The 22,355-nt window shown below is 39.8% G+C and overlaps 2 protein-coding genes across 4 annotated transcripts in view; one reads left to right on the top strand and one right to left on the bottom strand.

The window, feature by feature from the left end:
- Positions 1 to 22,355, bottom strand: part of LOC109473754 (low-density lipoprotein receptor-related protein 4-like) — a 36,650-nt gene that overhangs the window by 12,126 nt on the left and 2,169 nt on the right. The window contains exons 2-8 of the mRNA XM_019773777.1: positions 21,984 to 22,075; positions 19,964 to 20,102; positions 11,655 to 11,823; positions 10,394 to 10,522; positions 1,085 to 1,236; positions 694 to 825; positions 261 to 389 (exon numbers count right to left, since the gene is read on the bottom strand). Coding sequence (XP_019629336.1) covers positions 261 to 389; positions 694 to 825; positions 1,085 to 1,236; positions 10,394 to 10,522; positions 11,655 to 11,823; positions 19,964 to 20,102; positions 21,984 to 22,075 — 942 coding nt within the window. The remainder of the gene's footprint in view (positions 1 to 260; positions 390 to 693; positions 826 to 1,084; positions 1,237 to 10,393; positions 10,523 to 11,654; positions 11,824 to 19,963; positions 20,103 to 21,983; positions 22,076 to 22,355) is intronic.
- On the top strand, positions 3,778 to 9,979 carry LOC109473755 (7-dehydrocholesterol reductase-like). 3 transcript variants are annotated; one of them, XM_019773778.1, is made up of 6 exons: positions 3,811 to 3,880; positions 4,556 to 4,608; positions 6,102 to 6,264; positions 7,195 to 7,417; positions 7,752 to 8,393; positions 8,657 to 9,979. In XM_019773778.1, the coding sequence occupies exons 1-6, from the start codon at positions 3,876 to 3,878 to the stop codon at positions 9,119 to 9,121; spliced, it is 1,551 nt and encodes a 516-aa protein (XP_019629337.1). In that variant the 5' UTR covers positions 3,811 to 3,875; the 3' UTR covers positions 9,122 to 9,979. The 3 variants fall into 3 exon arrangements, with proteins under 3 accessions (XP_019629338.1, XP_019629337.1, XP_019629339.1); XM_019773779.1 differs by lacking the exon at positions 4,556 to 4,608 and having other exon boundaries at positions 3,778 to 3,880; XM_019773780.1 differs by lacking the exons at positions 3,811 to 3,880; positions 4,556 to 4,608 and adding an exon at positions 5,534 to 5,916.

The following is a 22,355-nucleotide window of genomic DNA, read 5'->3' as shown; positions in this document are numbered from 1 at the left end:
TATTGAACTGTATATTTGTAACTGGTTTATTTGTGACTACATACAATTTATTCCTTTTATTACAGGACTTGCATTTCATATTAGATTCTAAATCATTTGTCTGTTTTCTTGTATTTACATCTTTTTTTTTGTGGGTCAGCCATTACCAGCTTAGTCTGCCTGTGATGATTGTAATGATCTGTTTCATTGTCAATTGATGCAAAATAACTTAAAGTTTCTGGCAATATCAGAACAAAAGAGTCTCAGACAGTAAAACAGACCTTCACAAGTTCTCCTATCAGATCCCAGGGTCATCCCACCGTAGCTGGGACAGGCACACTTGTAGCTGTAGCGACCCGTGGGGAGGCACAAGTGACTGCACTGCCCATTGTTGTCTCCACAAGCACCCACTGTGGACAGATCATTTTGCAAACTTTTAAATACAATATATACAGCATTAGTTATACATGTATGTTAATAAACAGAGTGTAAAGGTGTAGCAAGGAACGAACTCAAGAAAGTATCAGGAAACTGCATGGAGTCATTAAGAACTTGGATACGAAATTGGATCCTGAGGAAGAAATTTTTAATCTTTTTAATCTTCACTTTGTGGAACAATGTTCTCTCTTACTCTTAGCAAAGAATCCAAGCTAGTTTATGTTGAGTAATTAACTAATAATTTAAAGAAGAAGATTAATAGGATGCCGTTCTTACCTTCGAGTGTGTTCTGTGTATTACTGTCCACTGCCTGCAGACCAAAAGGTCGGTCACCCAGCCCCTGTAGCAGCAGGGTGGGCTCTCCACTGCCACTGGTCGGGATGGAGTACACAGCCCCTTCATCCCACACTGAAGGGTGCAACACAAGTTTACACACAGAAAAAACAAGATTGTACAAAATTGCATTCAGACAATTAAAAAAAAGTTAGATCAGACATTTGAAAATAAACCATTTCCTTGAAAGATACATCACCCTCTCAAAAATTCTGTGTAATTTTTCATTTTCCAATCCATTCTGATGCATGCATTTGGAGGCATTTGGATGCATTTTGACATACATGAAGAAAAAATCATAGGAACAGTTTTAGCCAACAATGTTGCAACATACCTGTGAAGTACAACTTGTCATAGTGAAGAGCCAGGCCGAAGGACACACTGTTCCCCACCACGTTGGTGATGTTGGCCACCTGGCGGTGAGTTTTGTACTGCAGGTCGTACGACTCCAGCAGTCGGGTGTAGCCATCTACCCAGTACAGCTTCCTACAGAAACATAAGTTTGGATATACATGTCAAACTGTGTCAAAGTACAGTTTAGTCAAAGGTCAACAAGGAAGGAACTGTTCAATACTTTACACCTTTTCCCAGAAAAACTTTTAAAGTTACCAGTAAAGAAAGCCTCAACTCTTCACTGATATGATACTTAATTGATAGGCATACTTCATCAAAGTACAGTCTAGCCAATGGTCAATAAGGAAGGAACTGTTCAATACTTTCCACCTTTTCCCAGAAAAGGTTTACCAGTAAAGAAAGCCTCAAGTCTTCAGTGATAAGATACTTAATTGATAGGCATACTCCAAGCATAATGAGACAATACCGATAAGCTTGTCATCAAGGACTACATAGCTATTATGGTTATTCTTAACATTTGTAAGTTTTTACCCTTATGCAACAAAAGTTCACAATCTGTTAGATAATGTACCTCTTGTTTGGACCAGCAAATGCTACTTTCAAATTAAAAATGGGGTTCAAATATGTCTTGTTAGCTTATAAAGAGATCAAACATGCCTGCAGAGGTCAACAGACTCTAGAACGCATTTTCCAAAATGCGTTCTGTAGTATGTTAACCTTGAGATGTACTGAATATGATACTCAAACTATTTCTATATATACCAGTTATGAAATGTTATCCTTTTCCAAGAAAACAAGATTGAAAAAAATCAACATTCAGTTAATAGCAGTACCCAGACTCAGATTTTGCCACTTTGACCCACTTTGTGGGCTTATGGCTAACAAATGGACGACAAACTTTACTTGTTAATATTTAGTTTGTTGCCTTGTTTGTTGTGTAACAGTACCCACTTGTACCAGGCCAGGCCAAAGGTCCACCAGCAAATCTAACAAGTCAGAAAGCAGCTACAAATATTCCTTGATCAAAAGAAATACATTTATTTGGCTGCCTCAAGGCTTTAAAGGTATGTGCTACAGAGGAGTCTGTGCGAGCTAATTGTTTATACAACAAGCAATGATACGTGACAAGGTCAACAGTCAACAGACATGGTTGACTGGCGTGTAGCTCAGATGCAATGTGTCATCCATCATTTATGGCCAGAAGCTGTTGTGTTGTAATTGAAAAAATAATTCATTCACGGTATTTGATGGGTTGAACACTGGTTATTGTTGCATCAGAGTAATGTGTATTTGCATACAATTTCTTTTGGGACACAACAATATGGAAACTCAGATACAGATGCTTACAAGTAATATCATATACAAAATTGTCAAACATGACATTATATGTCGTGCTACACAATGTACCTTCTCAGGTAGCTTACACCTAGCCAAGTCAATTAGTACAGCCTGGTACCCACCTTAACCTAATTATCAGCTAATTTACATAAATAGTCAGGTACAAGGGAGGCACAGCAAATGCTATTGCATAATCACCTATTGTTTGTGTAAGACTTTACCTTGACCTTTGATACATCAAACAGAAATGACGTCATAATTAGTAATATAGTTCGAATAAAATCCAGATCGATATTTGGAAATTTTTTGAGAAGGCTGTGGATCCTATACACTCTTTTCCTTATTAAATTAACATCGAAATACAATCTTCGGGTCTAACAAATGTCAACATTCCATCTATACTCCAGTCAGCCAAAAGTCGTTACACCACCCAGTTTCACAGGTCCATTAGCCTGACTAGCCATTTAAATGTGGGGCCCACACATTAGGAGAGATGACAAATGCTTTACATAAACAGACTGAAACATTACACCTTCCTTTCCCACAGAGAACATTCAGAATAGGGCAGATATAATTAACGGACTGGCTTTTAAGGGTAATTTGTACAGCTTTGCTCAAGTGCTTTACCTGACAAACCTTCATCATCTTTCACCTATATGTAGAAGGGGTACACATGCCTTTGAACTAGAAACCATGCATTTTACCAGTCTGTATGTACATTTGTAGCAAAGCAAACCTTGTCTGGGCCTCAGCAGTTATTCCTTTAAAACAACTTACAGTTACTTGCAACTGTTAAATATACAATTGGTATCAACTTGGTGATGAATCTTATGATTCCTCAGCATTGAGATGAACATTACAACAACACTCAACATTCAATGCACATAACATCCTTCAATGTAATTACCTAACAAGGTCAATGTTTATGCCTGCTTGAACCCTGGGTAGTTGACATTTATATGGGAATTAATAGGCAGCTGTGAACACTTGGAAATACCTTCAGGCAAAAGTGGTGGTGGAAAAAGGCCCAATAAGGACAATAGTCTGGTCACTATTGGTTATGGGGAGAAACTGACAACCTCTCTGATTGGTCCATTCCATATCACCCCATAGTACACCCTGGTATGGGGCATCTAGTGAGGGTACAAAGGAGTTTTCAAGTATACTACTTTTAACAAGAAAGGCATTTCTATATAGAACAGCGTTAAAATTTATCACTTTATCAACATCATAACAAATTTTGTTGACTATCAAGCCATAAATCTGCTAGTTAGGGGGTTAAGTATTGTCAAAACTAACAATGGCCACTTTACCACAAAACCCCTTACATAGCCTACTCACACAAAATTGTCTGCTCCACAGTAATATGGGCCAACTGATGATGAGCTAACCCATGCAGAAGCATTTAAGACACTTCTGTACAGAGGAGACCCATGAGGTGTGTATTGCTGATTTCTGCATTTGCATTTGAACAGGACAAAACAGTTACGTTAGCTATAGCCTTGAGTGCATTCTTGTCCATGTACATTTATCAAAGACTGGCATGATGTGAATTATGTCATGCATGCAGAGCTAGATGCATGTACAAAAGTCATGTCGACTAGTGCTGTTGGAAATTGGTCTGGGCATTGTACGGGTTTCGCAAGTATTATTAATAATGCATGTAGCTTTTAGTACAAATAATGTGTGTGAGTTTTTGCATGATTGGTGGATTTTGCACTGTGACATTATGATCTGCATGGATGATTTCTAAAGATACCAGTTCCAGGAATTGTTAATGCAGTTGGCACCTACAACCTTTGTTTTGTTTTCTTTGCTATTACGTGTATTCTCTGTGTGTATGTGTATGCGTACTGCTGCTCTCTTTATGCAGCTTTTAGTACAAATAATGACTATTATGTGTGTGGCATGATTGGTTTGGCACTGTGACATTATGCTCTGCATGGATGATTTCTGAAGGTAGTCCGACCAGTTCTGGGAATTGTTAAATGCAGTTGGCACCTACCTACAACCTTTGTTTTGTTTTCTTTGCTATTATGTGTATTCTCTCTCTGTGTTGATGTGTGTGTATACTGTACTGTACTGCTGCTCACTTTTGTGACTCCCCTTGTAGTACCCCACAGGAATTCCTGCAGGAGGAGCTGGAAGAACCACATTCACAGCATGGTAATCACTCAAATGCAAATAATGGGGACTGAATTAATGAATTTGGGCAAAATCAGCCTTGGGTCAAGGTTCTTTTTGCTCTCCCCAATTAAATATTTGAAGTGAACAGAAAATGCTTCCGTCAGCAATTTGAGCTATGGCAGTTGACCTAATATACAAGTTGTATAATGTCAGCTGAGCTCTTAATTGGCATCGTTTATTGCAGGGTATAAACAAAAGCCTTTGTTTTTGAAATAATTGTTTCAAAGGTGTCAACTCCTGTATAGATAAGGAACACTTTCCCTTATGGGTACATGTGTATTTGCATCAGCACATATTAAGTTCCAGTCCTGAGACTGTTTTATGTTTTCAACAATACATTTCTAGGCCCAATGTATGTTATCTACATGTATTTATCAATCTCATTATGGAATCTCTGTCTGAACTTTATAAAATGGAACAGCCTTTCATGATGTTACATGTAGTTGTCTTGTCTTATATACACTTGTGTAAGGCTAAATGGGCAGCTACAAATCCACAACAAAAGACTCGTTGCAAAACATGAGCACCTGCCAGGTAGCATGCTATGTTATAGGAATAATAAACAGCTTATGATAGGATCGAAATCCCAACATTCTTCCCTGATGAGCTAAAGGGCAGGTCAGATGATTCATGCCTTAGTCACTTAGTGTTGAACAAAAGCAGGTAAATACATTACACATACATTGGGCCTAGAAACGTACTGTTGAAAATATAATTATCAGTCTCGGGACTAAAATTATATGCTGACGCAAATACACATAGCCATAATGGAAAGTAACTACACAGAAGTTGACACCTTTGAAACAATTATTACAAAAACAAAGGCTTTTGTTTGAACACTGCATACTACACTCCCATTAAATCTGTTCTGGGGATGCTTAGTGGATTTAAATCTATCTCATACTTTTGATACATACTAGTACTCTTAACACATGTCTATAGTTCACTTCATACACGTGCCTATGTTTGCACGATGACCACAGCAAAGTGTACCTTGAGTCCTGTCTCAAACAATGGTCTTCCTGTGCTGTTTGAACAACAGAGGAGGTTAGCCAATGACATAACACATTGTGCCTGGCCATGTGGATCACCCCACTATGCCTACCCTCACCTGAGGGGAAGTGTTGTCATGTTTCCTGTCCTTGTCTCTGTCCTTCACATTCTTAGTTATTAGACAAGTTTATACATGTACATTGTACTATAGCCTCCTAGGCACTCATTGTGTTTGGAACAGAATGAGAACTTACATGTAGTGCATTGAATCAGCTGTCAGGCAACTGTATCCAGGTATGGCTTTTAAGTATAGTTTTAAAAGACAGGAACCTTCTGTTCTGTTTTTATTTCAGCATTTGGCATGTCCGTTATTTGATAACACTGCCTTTTGTTTGATGCAAAATGTTGTCGTCCAGATATCCTTTCACATTAGTCACAAGGACACAACATGCAAATTTCTCTCTTTTTTTCTTCAACAGACTCACATCCACTGAATCCAGACATGGCTAAGGTACAACAGAGAACGAGAATGCCCAGCGGCAGTGAGACGTTGGTCCTTGAGAGGGATCCTCAACTTGAAGACGTCAAATTTGCCAACGGAGCGAGTAGTCCCATCAAGCCAGGACAATGGGGTCGAGCATGGTATGTGTTTGTACACTGGTATATCACACCACTTACCACTGTTGGTAGGTTATTGTAAGACTTGATTATATCTTAGAACAGATTTAACATGAAAACCCAATGAAAAACCTACACAGAGGCTGAATTGCCTACCTCAGACTCATTTCATTACCAAGTTCCTTATGTAACAGAGGTATTAAATATAGACACGGAGTAGTCTACACAGTACTATAGACTTATAGACTTATGTTTAAGTGCTAGCTCTCTGCCACTCAAACAACATTGGCAGCCCAAAGGTGTCTATCTTTTTACTGGCAGGTTAATGTTTAGCTTCAAAGCTTTTGTGGTGCATACGCCTGTAGGCCTTTCTGTTTTAGATATGCTGATATTGCTGATGCAATCCCACCTCCTGACCCATATTTCAGGCATACTAACTATTGTGCTTGCAGCAGCACAAAATGGGCAGGTGATAAGCACAGGTCCCTTTATACCTGGAAGATTTAGTGCATGTTACGTCGTACATTGTACAATATACATGGTAAAAATCTACCTACCGGTATACAATGCTATGTCCAAAAACTTGTGTGTGAGGTAGAATGTAAAAATCTATATGGAAGGAAATAGAATTTGCAAATCTTATTTAAAAAGAAAATGGGTTTATTGAAACAATGAAGCTCCATCATTTTTCACATCTCCTTGGACTTTGGACTAGTACAAAGTCTGACCACACAAAGCTGTCAGTTAAATCTTTTCTGATTTAGTTCATTATTTACAGTCTTACGTAACACAAGGCCAAGTTTAGGTATATTCATCTTGACTACAAGATGAAGTCATGAAGTAACTACTATCACCGTTTATGATTCTGACATTTCCTGAAACAGGTCTGGTACATGTATTACATGTAACATTTGAGAATTCCATAAAGTAAAATAATGGTCTCCCCTTTTGCAGGGAGGTCAACTTGTTTACCTACGTTGGTGTTCTGCTCCTCTTGACTGCCTGTCCCCTGCTGGTTCTGTACTTCTACATTGCCTGTGACAAGTACCAGTGTTCCCTGACCACCCCACTACTGGAGGTCTACCATGGAGAGGCTACCCTACACGACCTGTGGTTGAAGGCACCGGCCATGACAGCCAAAGCCTGGAAAGTTGGCGCCATCTGGCTAATGTGGCAGGTACTGCAGTATCTTACACGCAGTTGGACAGTAGTTGGCATTTGGCCAGAATTACTAGTACAGTATACTTATCTTGTAGCAGGATGCCAACTTAAAAATGTTCCAAAAATAAGACATGTTAGAGATTAGGGATTTAGAAGCTAGGCTTCCACAGTTACAAATTTTAAATACTGTGCCAATTGTTTGATGTTAGTGTACTTTTGAGTTTACCACATGAATAAGCTTCACAAAAATCTCTAAGTTTACAGACACTAGCTAGTTAACATTGCATGAAGCCTGTACTTCAATAATTCAAGCATGTCTTACAACAAAATATTTTGATTCTTGTTTCCAGATTTTTCTCTACGTTGGCCTACCCGATGTTTTCCACAAGATAATTCCCGGCTATGTAGGAGGCGTACGTCCTGGCGCACGAACACCAGCTGGCCTGGTTAACGACTACAACGTCAACGGCCTCCAAGCCTGGGCAATAACCCACATAGTATTCTTTGCCAATGCCTTTTACTTCCATTGGTTCTCACCAACCATTATTTTTGATAACTGGGGGGGTCTTCTCTGGGTTGCAAACACTATGGGGTATGCGGTATCTATTTTTGCCTTTGTCAAAGCTCATTACTTCCCAACTTGTGCAGCAGATAGAAAATTCAGCAGCAACTTCGTCTATGACTTCATGATGGGGGTTGAATTCAACCCTCGTATTGGAAAGTGGTTTGATTTCAAACTGTTCTTCAACGGCCGTCCTGGTATCGTTGCCTGGACCCTGATCAACCTCTCTGCAGCATTCAAGCAATATGAACTATACGGACATGTCACCAACTCCATGATTCTGGTAAACGTGCTGCAAGCCATGTACGTCATGGACTACTTCTGGAATGAGCACTGGTACCTGCACACGATAGACATCTGCCATGACCACTTTGGCTGGTACCTTGGCTGGGGAGACTGTGTGTGGCTGCCATGGATGTATACTCTGCAGGTATGTATTCTCTCAATGTGGACCACAAAATGAACTATAATAAAGGGAGTAGAAACTTCCTACCAGGCAGCAGTAGGATAGAAAGTTAGTTTCTATCCTTGGTTAGGGTAGAAAGGGTAGATTCAATTGGATACCAAATTATGCCAGTTCTCGGGAACCCCAGATTTAGAAAAGCTGAAACAACAGCAACCATCCCTCAGCTGACACAACACAGCTGCACAGCATTTCTACAAGTTAAACATGAATATTGATTTCCTTCCCAGGGCCAGTATCTGGTGTACAACCCTGTACAGCTGTCAACCTTCCACTGCCTGGCCATGTGGGGGCTTGGCCTCGGCGGCTACTACATCTTCCGCGCCGTCAACCGACAGAAGGACCTGTTCCGCCGCACCGACGGAAACTGCCTCATCTGGGGGAAGCCTCCGAAGTACCTGCAGTGTTCCTACATCTCCTCCGACGGGAAGAGGCACCAGAGCAAGCTTCTGCTGTCGGGTTGGTGGGGCCTGGCACGACACTTCAACTACACCGGCGACCTGATGGGCTGCCTGGCCTACTGCATGTCCTGTGGGTTTGGCCATCTCCTGCCGTACTTCTACATCGTCTTCATGCTCATCCTCCTCATCCATCGCTGTCTCCGAGACGAGGAGCGATGTCGCTCAAAGTACGGGAATCAGTGGGACAAGTATGAGTCCCTAGTGCCATATAGGCTGCTTCCTGGCGTCTTTTAAACTACCTTTGTCCTTCCAAAACTTCTGAAAAGTTCCTAAATAAATAGTACACTGACCACAGTGAAATATGTCTTCCAGTCCCTTGTACATTTGAAGGTAAAGTTCCTTTGACAGTCTTTTCTAACCAACAATCCAGCAACCTTCAGCTGCCTTCAGTATGGCAAAAAAGAGTTGTTCAATTTTCTTTCAATTGATTTAAGAACATGAGGAAGCTATTCACTGTAGTCCTTCGTACTGTTCTGTACCTAGCCTGATGTGTTATTTGCTCTTACTTCAAAATTTTTCCAAAGGCCTCAACCTTTTCCCAAAACGCCAACTTAGGGGGCTTTCAAATCAGCCCAAGGATATTCTTGATAAATACAAATACTGCATGTATACAGGTTTAAGTACAAAAATGTATTAAGATGCATTGGTTACTAATGCATTATGAATTTTTATTGATGATTCAACAAACAAAACTTCGGACAAGGCCAGTAAAGCTTGCCAGAGATGTCAATGATTAGAAAAATTGTGGATTCAGCCAGTATGTATAGCCAAATTAAGCTTATAAGTCTTCACCCAGGTTACACAAACCTGAAGATGTGCAATTTGTTGTGATATAGGCATATGCTTGATTTTTTGTTGCTATGCAATGGTAGTACCTTGGTTATGAAGCCATAGACCTCATACCTCAACTTGAGACATTTTGAGTTAGATGATATCAAAATATAAAGAGTTTCTTCCTACATACACACATGTTCATTGTGTACTTGGCAGCATTGACTATTCAAAACTATATGCAAGATGGTTCTGTTGCCATTTTCAATTTCTTGAGGGCTCAGATGTTAGCTGGTAAGTCAACAGTCTTTCCCCCCTTTTACCTACAGCCTATACTTAGCTGCAGAAATGATTGCATTATTTTATTTGTTGGCTATGCAATATGTCCCTTTCTTATTAAGGGTGAAATCATTCAAAGCTGGCCCATAGGAAAATATTATTTTGGTTTTAGCAAACTATCTCTTAAAACAAAAGTCTGGAATATTATTATTTATTATTCCAATGTGCAAAATGCTATTTTCTTTAAGGTGCAAAAAAGGCTATTATTAATGATATTGTGCACTTAACATAAAGGTAGATTGAACATAACCATTATATTAAAAGTGTGGTAAGTCAAAGTAGCACAACATTGTCAACCTGTGTAGATCTTGTGGAAAGATCCAAAGTACATGTAATATTTAGAATACATGTCTGAGTATAACTAATGTATAAAAACTGAAAAATGTGACTACTCACTTGTTCCTGTAATCAACGACCATCTCGTTTGGCCAGAAGAGTCCATCACTCACTAGAACCTCCCTGTCTGACCCATCCATACGTGAACGCTCGATGGTCTTCTTCCCCTGGTCTCCCCAGTACAAGTACCTGTGGTAGAGATATATTGTTGGTGTAAACAATGTAGATGAGAAGTGTTGTGAATATTGGAATTATATAAGTCTACCAAATAATGCGTCGATGAAGGTTAGACATCCAGGTAATAGGATACGCCAAAAAACAGTTACTCAAGCAACTGGATATGATTTTGAAAACGTCAAAATCATATCCAGTTGCTTGAGTAACTGTTTTTTGGTCTACCAAATAATGTAAGAATGGACAGGGCTAATGTGCTACTGCCTTGAACTGGATAATGTATGAAGTGGATTTTAGTTACCACAATGTACATTTAGCAAATAACATGAACCAGTACTGTCTATATGGAGAGGATATATGCTAAATCAAATAGGTGGCATTTATTGATCGTATATCTATATTTCTGTTTCTTCAAACCAAGCTATAAAATTGTCATCAGCAAACTTGAAGGTACTAGTAAAATGTCATGTTTGTTATGTATCTTAAATAAATTTGAGGGGTGATATCTTTTTGTGATTACTTTTTTTTTACTTTAACTTTTTAATTACTACCATCAAGTATGTGGAAACAATGACTTGAGTTCCAAGGACCTGGAAAGATTTTAGATTTTCACGCCTTGGTAAGCTGGCCTCTTTGCTATACATGACCCAACCTTGGCCTGTTCTGACCCTTGACCTGGCATGCATCATTTGTCAATACAAAATAACCCAAACATTTTTTCTGGACAGATGATGTTTCAATCGGATTCAAAGTTTAATGCCTAACTAAGCCTGACTCACTCAGCCTGAATACTATTGTGGCACTGATTGTATTCCTTCACCACCTGTATCTAGAAGTCAGTCATGCAAACATAGGGCAAAAGCAGCACGTCAGCAGAACGTACTGTGCCTGCGGAAAACCCTGATTTTCATGGTTTTCGTAGGATTTTTGGCACCGTTGGCATTAGAATTTTGCCTGTTGCAGAGGATATCTTATCCGACATAACATTTGGAAACTACAGATGGGATGTTAACCTTATACATGCGAGAACGGCCTTATATGAGACGTTCTGCCGAATGCTATGCAAAATACATTACGGATTTCACTCAGGTGAAGTATGTTGTGCCGACGTGCTAGCAAAAGGTAACTATGACAAGCAAGTATTTACCCATTGGCTGGATCCACAGCAATGCCTCTTGGGATGTCCAAACCAGTGATGACTGTCTTCTTGCTGCTGCCATCATACTTGATCACCTCAATTGTCCCCTGTTGGGCATCAGTCAAGTAGATGTTGTTGGCCTTCCAGTCAACTCCCACACCATTGGGCTCATAGATATCTAAAACGGGAATAACGTACGTACAACTTGTCAGCTGAGGTAGAGGTAATTACATTTCACACTGTCTGGTTATATCAAGTAACCAATCTATTTGTTACAGGTTACTCTGTGTCATGAACATACATGAAACTCAGGTCATGCATGCTCGGGAGCTGTATGGGGGATTACCTTATGGCATGTAGAGGGAGAGCACCACCTGATGTTTTAGCCTTGAGCCAAGGTTACTCAATTCCGTCATGACCTTGTAGGAAGGAAAGGGTTTTCATATAGTTTTGACTTTGTTGGAGGGTACGAATTCAAACAAATTTTCCTGTTCTCCTTTATTGTGTCTACTCTGTATAGAGAAGCCAGGAACTTAAAGTAACCATTAGCTCCTGTTGGGAAGTGTCAAATCTACTCTTTCCACAATAAAAAGTCTTGACCTCCTGTGGAAACTGTAGAAAAGACCAGGTAACATCTTCCCATCTTTGTTTTGGATCATGTTATCCTTCTTTCATCAGGGGTAACTCCCTGAGGTGGTGTGGGCAGGACCTGTCAAGACTCCTGAGTGTTCCAGAGTGCTCCCATTTGCTTAATTGTCCTTTGTTATATTTAGGAGTAAGTATCAATTTATCTCTGTATCCTGTCCAAAATAATCAGTCGGCCATGTTATAATCAAACTATAGTATAAAGGGTGCTGCTATCTAGCCTGGAAAAAAATTGGGGTTGTCTTTACAAATCGGCTGGGACCCAGGATAGCTGCTATCAAGTTGTGCCTTTGGAAAGTGGATAGGTAGCCTGGGTGCCATCCTCAGTAGCTTCTGTTCACTCCCTAATGTCGCTGGGCACCTTCACAACAATACACAAGACCTGCCTGTGCTCCATCAATGCTTCCTTGCTTCTTCCTGTGCATCATTCTCCAGGGGCATTTGGATAACTAACCAGGATATCCTATACAGGTGGGAGAGAACTTCCAAACTTTGGGTGAGGGTAACTGCATTGCATTTGTCACTGACTTGTCTCTGTACAAATTGCTATGCCCTGCCTGCCAGAATCAGGGGACAACACATTTTCCAAGCACAGTTCTAAAGCAAAGAGCTCTCACCAGTACACATGTACTGTATGTCACAGCACTTTATGAGGAAAGAGGTACTTTATGAGCTTTTCTATGTACAATATGCCAGCTTGCAATTGGTATCTGTCACAGACAGCACAGAAAGAAAAAAACATTTGGAGCCAACTGGGAAAAGTTTTCCTGGCAACTTCTAAGAAGGTATTCTTTGTGCTATAATCTGCATTTTAACTGTCAACACAATTCTGTTGAAAAATGTTGACCAAAGCTTAAGTTTCATTCAGTAGAAATTCTCTTATCAAAAAAATGCAGCAAAACCTCCTTGGGGATAAACTTATGTGGGGGGCAAAATACTTCAATTTAATGTAGCTATATACATTTGTAACATATGTTACTGTTGTCATACACTTTATTGCAGCTGTAATATATGTTATATAGCTGCATAAATTTGAAATACAGTATGTAATTTTTCATTTTAGGAGGCAAGAGTTCGAACCTTATATCCCAAATACTGTAGTGTTAAATCTAAAGTGTAAAAGCAGTAATCTTACAAGCATGTACAGTGCTGTACTGTACTGTACATGTACAGAAAGTGCAATTTCATGTAGACAATAGTAGATGGTGACTCACTCACACCCACTCACTATCCCATTTTCACCATCATCTGTGTTTTTAAACTTTCAAAACATCGTGAGGTTTGACATTTCCTCTCTAAAACAGTTCTCTTGGTACAGCTTAGTACAAATGAGGACTGCAAATGAAGGCTTGACTAAACTGTTCTTTGGAAAGTCACTATGGAAAGACTCCAACAAGTTCCAGGCACGAAGCACCCATCTGGGGCCTATTAGAGCCTCCAACAGAAGCAGGGGAGGATGTTAAAACATCAGTAAAACCAAACTTCACCACATGTCCAGGTCAAGGGACTACCCTTTGAAGAGATCCCGCTGGGGCATTCTAACAACATACAGTAGCTGCAGCTTACTTTCACAGCTGTGCTTTGGAGAGAACACACCACTGTCACCACCATCAGGACAGATGACAAGAGAAAAACCAACTGATTCATCTTTATCAACTCTGACACTCGGACCACCGAGAAGTGAAGGTCAAGAAATTGACTAAGATGTTTCAAGGGTGTGTTTGGCTCTTCTGAGGTGTTGTTTTTGGCCACAGAGAGGCAGATGTTTTGCAAAGACGTAAGGTTTCTTTTACACCTGCTCCCCATTCCCTGGGCTGAAGTGTACAAAGAGTAGAGGAGATGAGAGAAGAGTGTTGGGTTAAGGGTGTTGTGTTGGCTAAGGTAATGACCTTGGCTGCCATTACAGGAATCCCTTGCAGCTGCATGTAAAACGTAACTGAACAAGAACCATGCCACAAGATAATACTGCCTTTGATCTCTTACCTATGAACAGACCCCTTGTTACAGTCCAATTTGTAGGGGAAATTCCGTCATAACACAGTATATGCTAACTATCTCCATATGATCTTCTTGTCTGTAATATCTAGCGTAACATCATCAAAGATTCTTTTGGTCAAAATTCTAATGGAAAAGACAACATTGAGAAACAAGATACAAATCAAATACTGCTGTCCATCACTTTTATGCTGAACCTTTCCCCTGTTAGGAAGACATCTTAACTGGTTTACGTCATACATGTAGTACTGCTATGGCACTATGAGGAAAATAATGTCTCCAGGATTACACGTCTGACAAGTGTCTTTGCTGAAACCATAATTCACGGCAGATGAAAAAAAGAAGCGTGCCACTTCAGCCTTAGTTACAGGATTTGTATAATAAGGAAAAGGATATTGACAGTGCTGTGTTATTTACTCACCCCCGAACCACCGGGGCTAACAGGAGAATATTGGTACCAATTAAGGCTGACCTCCGCCCACACCCTTGACTCCTGTGACCTCCAGGACCCCTCATCACAAGCAATCAGGGGTTTGGCCTTCCAAGTTCAGGTCTTGTATCAGTTTGTAACACAATAAGTGGGAGACAGCCTGGCACCAGTCTGACATGTACAGCCTGCACCCTGCAGATGTGTACCCTGCTGGGATTTTGTCTCCAGAGTGTGTTCCTTCTGGGTGATGCTGGTGTAATTGTCCCGTTCCCAATATTGCAGTGGCCCTGAAAAAAGGCCACTCTACAAGAACCCTGCAGGCATCTCTCTGCTCTTTTGTATCCCAACAACAAGCAGAACCTAAGAGGACACAGTGGTTTTGCTGGTAGGCTAATTGGATTGGAGTTAAAAGATGGAGGAAGGAACATGAGCTGAAATGTGTGCAGAGAGAATGTCTGCCTCTAACCATGGGTTTGGCTTTCTTAACAAACAGGCCTACCTGTAGGGGAAAGGATTACAACACATCCTGCAGCTAGTACAGTTGGCATGCTTTTTGTAGCATGTTACATACTTGCCCTTTGGAAAAATGCAAAACAGCTGAAAGTTTTACTTTTTATTCTTTTTCAAACCAATTTCCCTTAATTATCAATGCATTTATGAACCATTATTCTGGCTTACTTGCTCACTAACAAGTTGATTTAGTCATGAACCATTGGTTCTTGTGTTTGCAAAGCTCAACAGGTAGCTGAGTGCAGTTCCCAGCAGTCCAAATCAAAGAACACAACATATCTACACTATGATTTCTACTACAGCATCTGCTTGGAGATGATTACTACATAATACAATACAGGATATAGAATAGACCAGCAGGAGAGGGTATCATTAAAGGGAATGTAGTAAATCTCTCGAACATTTCTTTCTTCGTAATCATCACCTGTCAGGTGAATTCACAGCCCTTCTTTTTAGTGACTTACTTAGTCCCAAAACGTTAAACCGTACTGTACCAACATCCCACGTCATGTTTTTCTACAGGGTTCAAGAGTTGATGCAGAGCCTTGGGGTAGGATTATTAGTGATGGGCCATTTTGCAGTGCTGCCATGTTTAGAATGAGTCAGTGTCACCTGTTGTGTCAGTTACGGCCATATCACCACACTGGTCCAAGTATATGAGCCAATGTGCAAAGCTGCAATGCTACTCATGCCGGAATGCTCTGCTAAAAACAGCATGGAGGGGACTATGAATCTCAAATATGACGCCTTCCAAGAAGAGGTATTGCCCGTTCCCTTGGTAATATTCTCAGCAGAAGCAGAAATGCATCCAGCCACAGACAAAATAAGCACTGTTGGAATTTCCAGATATAGCTGGATGTCGGATATCACTACATGTCAGCCCAACTATGGGATATCCACTCTGGAAAATTGATGAATAGCCCTTACATACATGTATAGATTACTTTTTATGGCATTCTTAACCTTTGACCATTTTGCTCTTTAGATGGCCCTTTCACCCCATGCTACTCTGTAGAGTCTGTTCTTTTTGGCATCTGTGTAGTTTTATTATTGCCATTAACTCTACTGAGATGTGAAGCTATTTACATGCAACTTTATCACTACATATAAGACCTTTGATAGTTCTTTTCCTGCTGATTTTTTTTCCAGGTCATATACCTTTGCATGGCAACTTTTTATCTTGCTACTAAATGTGGTCTCAGCCGAGGTAGATGCAGGAAAAATGCACACTACTTGACTCAACAAAAAAAAGTGCTAAACAAGCCGGAGCAAGACATCTGTAAGGAAATTATAAAAAACTTTCTATGATGGGTTCAGCTTTACACAACACAACCACTGCTAAAAGAGCTGAGATATGTTCCGGTTATAGCTTTGTTGTCATAACAGACCTTGTGCGACACTGTATAGATGTATGCACCTGAGAATTTGCGGTGTCTGTTCAAAACAAGCCACAACACATCAATTTTCCATTGAACAATCAGCAAGGGATGCATCTACACCCAGAGTTCAGCAAGACAGATATACTGAATTGATATTCAAAAATACATACAAAAGTGCCTCAATTGCACTAATTATCACAGAAAGATTCCTGAGTATTCCTTCTTATCATCCTTTCACAGACAATGCTACTCTTGCACCCAGCAGGTCACAGTGTTCATGCTTCCTGTCAGTTTAAATACTTCCTCTTTGTGTGTGATAACGAAGGATGAACTCCCATTAGATTAGATGAGTGACTCACAGGTGGATGAGCCTCTTCCTGACTCTGAATAATAGCTACCGGTAATCCAAGAGACTCTTACTGCATCCTATTGTCACAGACACAATCAGTTATTTATAAGATAAGTGGAAAGCATGTACAGTACATGTATAAAGAACCTTTTCTGATACATGCATGAAAAAGCCTAGACAGTATGAAGGTATAATGTGCCACAGTCCTATGCGTATGTAATATATTAATTTTGTAATACATAATATCATGGTTTTGTCTTGGCAATTGTTTTTGCATCGTTGACAAAGAGTTATTGCAAATGCCATTCATCAGACTTCGGAAACCTAGGTGGGAAATATTATTGGGTATGCCTGATAATATGGCGATATAATGACTATCCTTTTGCAGGGCAAGGGAGTGGAATCCTCTGAAACAGGATCCCCTGAGAAATTAATAAAATATGACACATCACAATCCCCTCTAACCCCCATACATGGTGTCTCCATACTTTCCTTTTGTGGGATTTGTTGTCCCATAGTTGACACTATGAATCATAGACATGTCACCCATCTCCACAGGAAGGTCAGGCGATCAGGAAATGATTAGGAAAAGTAGTAATTATTGAGTAACCCTCAATACTATTCCACAGACGAAGAGGGTAGCCTCAATACAGGTAGTGCAGTAGACACTTCCTTCACAAGTTTTAGTCAAACTGTAACATACTCACCATCTCTCCCTGTGGATCAAATACAAGTTGGAATGACTACTGTACAGTGCATCATGCTTTAAAACAAAACAAAAAAGTTGACAGAAAATACTTTTCTTACAACTTCTTTTTTCTTGAGTACAGTATAATTTTAAAACTGACAGCTTTAGCAAAAATCTGAGACATTTCCTTCCCCTGCTAAAAGCTTTCCCTAATCAGCTCCTTTTCAGGAACAAGCTAATGAAAACCAAAATAAACAGTGGCAAAATGAAGGACATCCTGTGAAACCTGACCCAGGTGTACTTTTAAGGTAGATATAGGAACAGCAATCCATCCACAAAGTGTTGATACAATCAGGTACAGAGAGAAATAGAAGGACAGTGCAAGAGACAGACCACAGTGTAAACCTTTTAACAATAAACTTTGTACTAAAGTACTGCCTACTACTGACATATTGCTTTACAGAACTACAAGTCCACGGTCATGAGATGTCTCCAACTCAGAGCCCACATGACCTTTAAGTGTCTAATAAGACAGGAAGCAAAATCGCAGAACAGGCTTTACAGGGAAAGTCCAGCTCAGCTTTTCTGATCCTTCCCAGCTGTTCTAATGGTCACCAAATTACAGAGATGTTGAGGGGCAAGCAACAGTATTTCATGTCAAGCCCCCTTTTATCTGCCCTGAACATCCCAGCCCAAGGTCTGGGGACTCGTTACCAACGGACACAATGGATGTTAATTGAGAACATCGGGAGTGCAACTTTTCACCACCATCCAAGTAAGCCTAGAGGCTTGCCTTGTCAGCTAATTGGGCTACCTAAGTCAGGACAAGACAATTGAAGACAATAGAATAGAATAGAAGTTTTGTGCATTATACCAAACTCACACAAATTTGAAAGTTTAAAGGAGCTCATTTTTGGACTTAATTAGATTATTCATCTTACTTTGTTTAATTTCTTCATGTATGTATTATGTCATAAACCTACAGTAATTTGTATTACATAAGAAGCAGTATGACTATAGAAAAAAAGATCATGATGAACTGCACTAGCAGCACAGGTCTACTGTGAAACAACATATCACGATTCATACAATTGGTCTTGCGTCTCTGTTGAACTAACCTAATGAGTCACCTTTGACTTTTCAACAGAAATTCAGGGACCTCTTGTCATGCACGGAATCATCGCTGGCCCACAGCACCCAGCTAATATCAAAAGAAACACAGTACGAAAATAGACCAACCTGAAATAGATTTCCGTTATTGGGGTCATGCATGTGTTTCGGTGCCAAGTTTTATGTTTGAAATGGCCAAGCAGTTGGAAAGGACCTTAGGGAATGGAACTGATACTGTACTTAAGTTATTCTGGGTACATGTGCCTGTAGGGAGCTTTTTCAGCCGCAGTGTACTTGTGTGCAAGGCAACATGTGCAATCTGAACATTTTTTTATAATGGACAATAGAAATGTTTTTTTTTATAGTTTTGACAGGTCATATCTTAGCAATCCTTCCCTTGATAACTGGGCCTTGACCTCATATGTTTAACAAAGATGAAGGATTCCTAGGTTATAATGGACAGTGTGGATTAACCTGTTTTTTTACAGATGTATAGCATGGTTTAAGACTTGTCACCTGGGGGTTAAGGGGCAAGTGAGGCCAATTATGCTTATTATGGTGCCCAAGAACTACGACCCTTATTTGGTACATTATTTGAGTACCGGTAAGATCCATGCCTAAAACCCTGTTTGTAACCAAAAGGCAAAGGACATAGACTAGATTCCTGATGCTAAGACCCAAATCTTTCTCCCAGTAGAAAAGCATCTCAGCCATTACTGTATATTCCAGGCTGAGAGCAACATTGTCCATTTAAGTTCCCTGGGATAAACCTCTGTGTGGTCACTGGTCACTAGCTTTGATGTGAGAATCAAGGCCCAGGGGCTAGTTCTAAAGAAAGTTCTATGGTCAAGCCATTCTGTCATAAGGGAGTGTGTGAAGGCATTCTGGTTATCAGTATCAATATATGAAGTATGAACAATCGTTGCCAGCATTTGGAAACTGAATAACAAGATGAAAGTTTTCGAAAATGGAAAATCTATTCGAATCACATAACCAGACCTTTTTATCCCTCACTCTCACTCACTCACTCACTCACTCACTCACTCACTCACTCACTCACTCACTCACTCTCTCCCTGTCAAGTTTCCTCAAAATTTCTTCATATAACGTCTTTTACTACATCATCCCATGCAATGTTTCTGTTTTGAATGGGGCTAAATGATACCTAATACACAGAATTTTGTTACAAAAAAAGTACTAACTAGTACCAACCTTCTGATGCGAGAAGCTCCACTCCTGTACCATCTAGTCGAGCCCGGTACAGGCCCCGTCTATCATAGTTCACATCCGTCCAGAACAGCCAGTTGTCTTCTATGTCTACACCAACTGCCACTGCACGCTGGATATCATCCTGTTATATCAGAAAATGTTAAAATAAAGCAGAAAGGCTGAAAGATATACTAACTGTGTTACTTACACCTATGATAAACATTGTGGTCATGGCACTTTTGTAACATTTGTGCAAAAAAATTTAAAAACAAAAATCAATCTGAGAAACTTGATGCTACACTTTGAAAGATACACCTTAATGGAAATGTCTCTCTACCAACAGATGTAGATACCGGTAGGAGGTATAATAAGTGACAGATCTAGCAATTAAATTCAAGGACAATGACATCGGAACTACTGTTCAACATTTGTTCTTGATGACTTACACATGGCAATTTGACAAGAAACATGTCAATTTCATGGACTGGTCTGGTATAAATTTTCATTTCAGGAAGAATGACTTAAAATTCAATCAACATCTGTCTGTTGTGTTATATTACACTTAACTCGATGTGGCATATGATGCACATCATGTATGTCTTAGTCAAGGACAAGGCTTGCAGATAGAGCTGGTAACACGTATAACACCTTTATCTTGAAACATCATACAATAGAATCCCAACTGGTCAGAAAGGTGCAAGACTGGTATTCAGAATCATGCATCTACATGACAGGTTGTTCTTGTCAGCATGTCCCAAGTGAGGAAATGCAACACAGACAACCATAGCAAACACTTAACCAATGTTTTCCAGGCCTAGCCTGATGCAAAAGCTTAGTACCATAGCTCAGTAACAAACTTCATCTGAAATTGAACAATATAACATAACGTTATATCATCAGCATCATCTATTGACCCTGAGCAAGGCCTTGAGGAATAGGTACTGAGTAAAGTTCGTCTCAGATTGGCGACCTGGTACCTCTATATATCAAACTTTAGCCAGTATAATGGATGATGACAGGTGACTGTTATAACCTGAGGATAACCATGGAAACCCCTGATTAGAAGTAGCTTACGGGATGAAAGTGGAAACCAAAATTACACATGCCACATATTTTAGCAGGAAGGGAAAGCCTAGTTTAAGCCTTTGGTAAGACTCAGTCACTCTCCTTTATTAAGGGCAGGTGTGGTGTGTCTATAACCATGTGACGGGAAAAATGTAGAACAAGGTTTTAAAAAAGTTTATTTGTTCATCTATATTCAGGAAATGAGGACAAGGTATTTTCAATCTATTTTTAAAATCTCATGTATGTACTTTATTGTATACACAGACATCATGAGACATGTCTAGTCAAGTTCACACAGGTGTGCTAACTGACTGTGAACAATGCTGTAACATAACAGCCGAGGCTTTCTCAGTAACCTGTCCTGCTCACCTGGTGTTGTTTACACCTGGATGCTCTTTTTGTCTGGTTTCTTGGCTGGGTCTATTACAACCTTTTCACTGTCACTGTTTTTTTCCAGTTTCTTAACTCATTTCTTACAGTTTATTCATTTATAAGCTGTATCTAGTAAAGTTTTTTTTACTGTTGATTAATTTTCACAATCTAGGTGTACATACATGCTGATTTTTATTGTCAAACTGTGCTTATCATTTGTAGCACAAGATCATGCAAATAACAGAATGGTTTCATGTATTCATTTCTTGGTTACCTAGACACTCTATCTCCACTCATGATCACACTCAGTGTTTTAAAGGTGCATGAAAAGATGAAAGACCAGGTAGTCGAGACACAGGAGTCCCAACATCCCTAGCTATGGTAAACAGGCAATACTAGTAGTTTTCAGTCTGTGACAGAGAACAAATGAAGGCTGGAAAAAGAGGAAATGCCTGGCAGGTTGTCAGGTAAATGCAAACAGACGACCTACGAACAAAAGGGCTTCCTGCAGAGCTCATCAGTTAGCCCACCTGTGTGGATGATACAATCTACCTGTGTCTGCAAAGAGGAAGTTATTTATGCTTACCCCGGAGAGTAGCACGTCTAGCACGTATCCATTTTCCAGGCTGACTTTGCTCACAGTAGAGGCATTGGCCACCAGCAGATATGGTGCATCAGCTGTTTGGAAAGAAAAACAACTTCATGTAATCTGAAACCTGTACGTGGAGAGCCATAAACTTTATATAGCTGTGTTCAAAACAAACATGAACTAGTTGCTAGCACTTCTTCTCTCTGAAAAATAAACTGACAGGTTAGAAAACAAAGTCGTACTCATACTTGTTTGTACCAGTCTATGTATACCATAAAATAAGAACAACTTTGACAGGAGCAATTATCACTAATTCATTATCGCAACTTCCACTCGTATCTTTTATTGGTCTTGTCTACATTGTATTTA

This window comes from Branchiostoma belcheri, unplaced genomic scaffold, assembly GCF_001625305.1.
Source record: "Branchiostoma belcheri isolate BF01 breed outbred unplaced genomic scaffold, Haploidv18h27 scaffold3, whole genome shotgun sequence".
Taxonomy (NCBI): domain Eukaryota; kingdom Metazoa; phylum Chordata; class Leptocardii; order Amphioxiformes; family Branchiostomatidae; genus Branchiostoma; species Branchiostoma belcheri.
The sequence above is the reverse complement of the archived record's forward strand: the minus strand, read 5'-3'. Positions and strand labels throughout refer to the sequence as shown.